Source organism: Propithecus coquereli, unplaced genomic scaffold, assembly GCF_000956105.1.
Source record: "Propithecus coquereli isolate 6110/MARCELLA unplaced genomic scaffold, Pcoq_1.0 Scaffold487, whole genome shotgun sequence".
In the NCBI taxonomy this organism is placed as follows: Eukaryota; Metazoa; Chordata; class Mammalia; order Primates; family Indriidae; genus Propithecus; species Propithecus coquereli.
In genome coordinates, this window is record NW_012150696.1 from 812,538 (window position 1) to 816,669 (window position 4,132).

Here is a 4,132-nt window from a genome sequence, read left to right on the forward strand (position 1 = left end):
TATATCGTTAAATTTATCAATGGTTTTTTTTACGGCTTTATCCTGGCCCACTTTTGATGACAGAAAATCATTTATTCCTCTTTTCATGGTGCCTCCTTCCTTACTCTTTTCCTCCTCCAATCTTGCATTGATAGCAAAGAGCTTTTAATACCTTCCCCCAAGTTTGCATTTTATATTCTCGGTGACAGAGAAGCCCCTCGATAGTTTTGTTAGATTTTAGTGATCTGAAAAATCCCCATTTTCTTGGTACAGGCACTCTGGGAAATTGTTTGTAGTTTCTTATAAAACTAAACATGCAATTGCCATATGATCCAGCAGTTGCATTCTTGGGCGTTTATCCCAGAGAAATGAAAACTTAAGTTTACGCAAAAACCTGTACATGACTGCTCATAGCAGCTTTGTTTGCAATAGCCCAAAACTGGAAACAACCCAAATGTCCTTCAATGGATAAATGGTTAAACAAACTGTGGTACATACATAGCATGGAATACTACTCAGAAATAAAAAGGAACGAACTATTGATACATCAAAACATAGATGAATCTGTATTATGATGGGTGAAAAAATCCAATCCCAAAAGATTACATACTGGTTATTTCATTTATATAACATTTTTGAAAGGACAAAATTTTCGAAATGGTGAACAGATTAGTGATTGCCAGGGTTTAAGGAGGGGAAGGGACATGGGAGAGAGGTAGATTTGGTTATGTTAGCAACACAAGGAATCTTTGTGATGATGGAATTTTTCAGTATCTATGGTAGTGGACACGTGAACCTACACATGAAACAACTGTATAGAACTAAACACACACGCGCACACACACACACACACACACACACACACACACACGAGTGCAAATAAAGTGGGGAAATCTGAATAAGATGAGTGAATTGTATCAATCAATATCCTGGCTGTGATATGACAACTACAGTTTTGCAAGATGTTGCCTTTGGGGAAAACTGGGCAAAGAGCATACAGGATCCTGTACATGGGATCTAAATAAAAATTTCAGTTAAAAAAATAAATCCCCATTTCTGCTAATACCAGCTTCACCAAAAGATACTACCTAGTTCAAGTACTAGTGCTCTCTTGTGTTGGGACTAGCAGCGGATCAGCTGCGAGACCTAGTGCCGGCAGGGGAATGTGGGGGAGCCGAACAGTGCCTTGGGTTCTAGTCCTGTACGCTGCCCTGTCAGGCCAGATGAAGATCTAAGAGCACTGACCAGCATTTTCTGGACATCCCAACTGGGTAGCCCATCATGCAGCCTGTTTGGGAGAGAACACTGGCTTAAGCTCCAATACGTCAGAACAGTGAGAGGTTGGCATTGGTGGTTGGGGACAGGCGTGGGGAAGGGTTTCCAAGATGTGCTGTGGCGTGGGTGGGTTTGTCCTGATCATGCCCAGCATGTGCGCCATGGTCATATGTATTTTGCTGTACTTTGTGCTGTCCCATTGGCTCTGGAATGAGACAGAGCATGCCTGGCATAATGGTTCTCAGAGGATGGTAGGGGGATACCCAAGACCCTGCTAGGGAGTCTCTGAGGTCAGAACTATTTTTGTAATACTTAAACATTATTTGCAAGTCATTCTCATTCTCTTACAAGTGTACAGTGGGGTTTTCCAGAGGCTACATGACGTGAAATAGCAACAGATTAAATGCAGAAGCAGATATGAGAATCCAGCTGTTTTCTATTAAAGCAGACATTAAAAAAATGTATGTAAAGCAGTGCCACTCTTTCTCACTTTTTTGTTTTGGAAAATACAGATATTTTCCTTAAAGTGTTACTTATGTTATTTTTAAATGACTTAATATTTAGGAGTTTTCTCAGTTTGGGTTTTTATAGACAGATATTGATAGATATAACCCACATGAACAAAAGCTCTTTGGGGTCCCCAGTAATTTTCAAGAGTATAAAAGGTTCTGACACCAAAAGTTTGAGGACTGTCACCTTGGCAGGAAGCAGTAGGCTTAAGTTCTAGTCGGGGCTTTGCTTTGTGACCATGGGCAAGTCATTTAGCCTCTTTAATTGATTTCTTCTTCCTCTGTAAATGCTCATAGTTATTCTGCTGTGTACCTTAAAGAAAAATGAGGTAATCATATATGAATGGCTTTGAAAATATAATGCCCTATGCAAATATAGGGGAGTTTGATAGTTATTTGACTAAACTGATGCTGAAAGAATATGATGTTGAAAATACGTTTCTGACATGTTAGCTGACAGTCTATTTATTTGTTAAATTTTTTCATTTTAGCATCTCCCAGAAGTTTCCTTACACATTTTATTTCTTTTTGTCAGTTTCTACACCATTTTAATTATTTTTTAAAAAGTAAGTAAATATAATACATCTTCCAGCATTTTCAATCAAGAAGAGATTTATATTCCTCATACCTTGAAGTAGTATGATAAGGTCAGGAGCTCTACCTTGAAGAAACCACTTATTAGCTGTTTGACTTTTGGAAAGTTACTTAACCTCTCTGTATCTTGGCTTCCTCATCTATAAAATGGGGCTAATAATACCTCACTTTCCAGGGCAATTATGAATATGAAAAATAATGCACAGGAAGTGCTTGGCACATAATAGATGCTCCATAAATAATTGTTGCAGTGATTGTCATTGACATATAACGAAAGATGCAAGATTAAATTTAAGTCTCTTACCCTGTCTTCACTGAACTTATTAAACTACTTTATTCACAAGTTTATCAGCAGTAATTTCCATTTCATTTCATTTCATTCTTTTTTTCTCTTTTGAAGGGCTATTGAGCGGCCAGACTTCTCCAACAAATGCCAAATTGGAGAAATTGGATTCTCAGCAGGTGTTGCAGCTCTGCCTCCGATATCAGGATCACCTGCATCAGTGTGCAGAGGCCGTTGCTTTTGATCAGAATGCTTTGGTGAAACGAATCAAAGAGGTAATGTACTGCGGGAAAATAACATGGCCGACTCATTACTGTGATTCCCTGCGACTCCTGATTCCATTTCTACTGCACAGGCTAGACAGTGATCCCAGCTTTATGGGAAGTGGTCATTTTCTGGCTTAAGACTTGACATTTGTCCCCATTGCTTTGGAGAAATTATCATTCCTAGCAGCAAAATGTGGTGGTGAAAAGAGTGATTCACAGAGCTAGACTAATTTGAAGTTTGAATCCTGATTTGCTTGGGCAAGTTGCTTAACTTCTCTTTGTCTCGGTTTCCTCTTCTGAAAAATGGGCCTAATAGTAGCAACCTACCCGGAGGGTTGAGTGATGATGAAATTGCTAATCCTAGTATGTGTAACGTCCTGCCATATTAATTTTCTCTAGCTACGTTCTATCTCCGAGCTGGCTTTAGCTGTTTCCTGTATATAATTTATATTTTGTTTCCCAGGAGGTTATCATTTCTTTTAAAGCAGGGGCCTTGACATCTCCCTCAATTATATGTTTCACTGTCAGCACACGAAGAGGTTCAGTGATTCTTACTGGTTATATGGAAACAGTTATACCTACTTAACCAACAAGGTTTTTAGAAAAAATAAGCGATGTGATTCACGTGAAAGAACTTAGTTAAACTAAAGAGCATGGTACAAATGTTGTGTAATTATCAATGTATCAGCTGAGCTGCTGCATGGCACAGTTCTGGGGACACCAAGGAATAAGTAATTATCTTCCAAAGTTTTCAGTCAAGAAGGAATTTATATTCCTGATTCCCTGAAGTAGTGTAATGCCAAGGAAATGTCAAGAGCTCTACTTTGAAGAAACCAGTTATGTGAATGGTATTCCCCAGATTTGTTTTAACAAAATACCCCTTGCCCCCAAAATGGCCCTAGTCTTTAACTCTGGTGAGAGAAGAGGAGGGACATCAGGAAACACACAAGTGATGGGTCAAGAATCACTGAAAATTAATTTTCGTTTGGTAATAGAGGTAGCTCATCCTTGAGATTACAAAGTAGTCATTAGGTATACTGACAGATTTAAATTTGCCAACACCTCCAACTTTTAGTACTTTTAGTACTTTCATAAATGTATGCATATACTGTTCTCTCATGGATTAAATGCTGTTATTTGGAAAGCTATTAAACATGACCTTCCATATTGCTTGTCATTGATGTGGCCTTGCAAATATTATAAACTTATTTTATTATATTATGGTC

At 38.4% G+C, this 4,132-nt stretch overlaps 1 protein-coding gene across 2 annotated transcripts in view; it reads left to right on the top strand.

Moving 5' to 3' along the window:
- LOH12CR1 (loss of heterozygosity, 12, chromosomal region 1) overlaps positions 1-4,132 on the top strand; it is a 93,573-nt gene that overhangs the window by 66,671 nt on the left and 22,770 nt on the right. For both annotated transcript variants that reach the window (XM_012655796.1, XM_012655795.1), the window contains exon 3: positions 2,758-2,915. In XM_012655796.1, the coding sequence (XP_012511250.1) occupies positions 2,758-2,915 (158 nt within the window). The remainder of the gene's footprint in view (positions 1-2,757; positions 2,916-4,132) is intronic.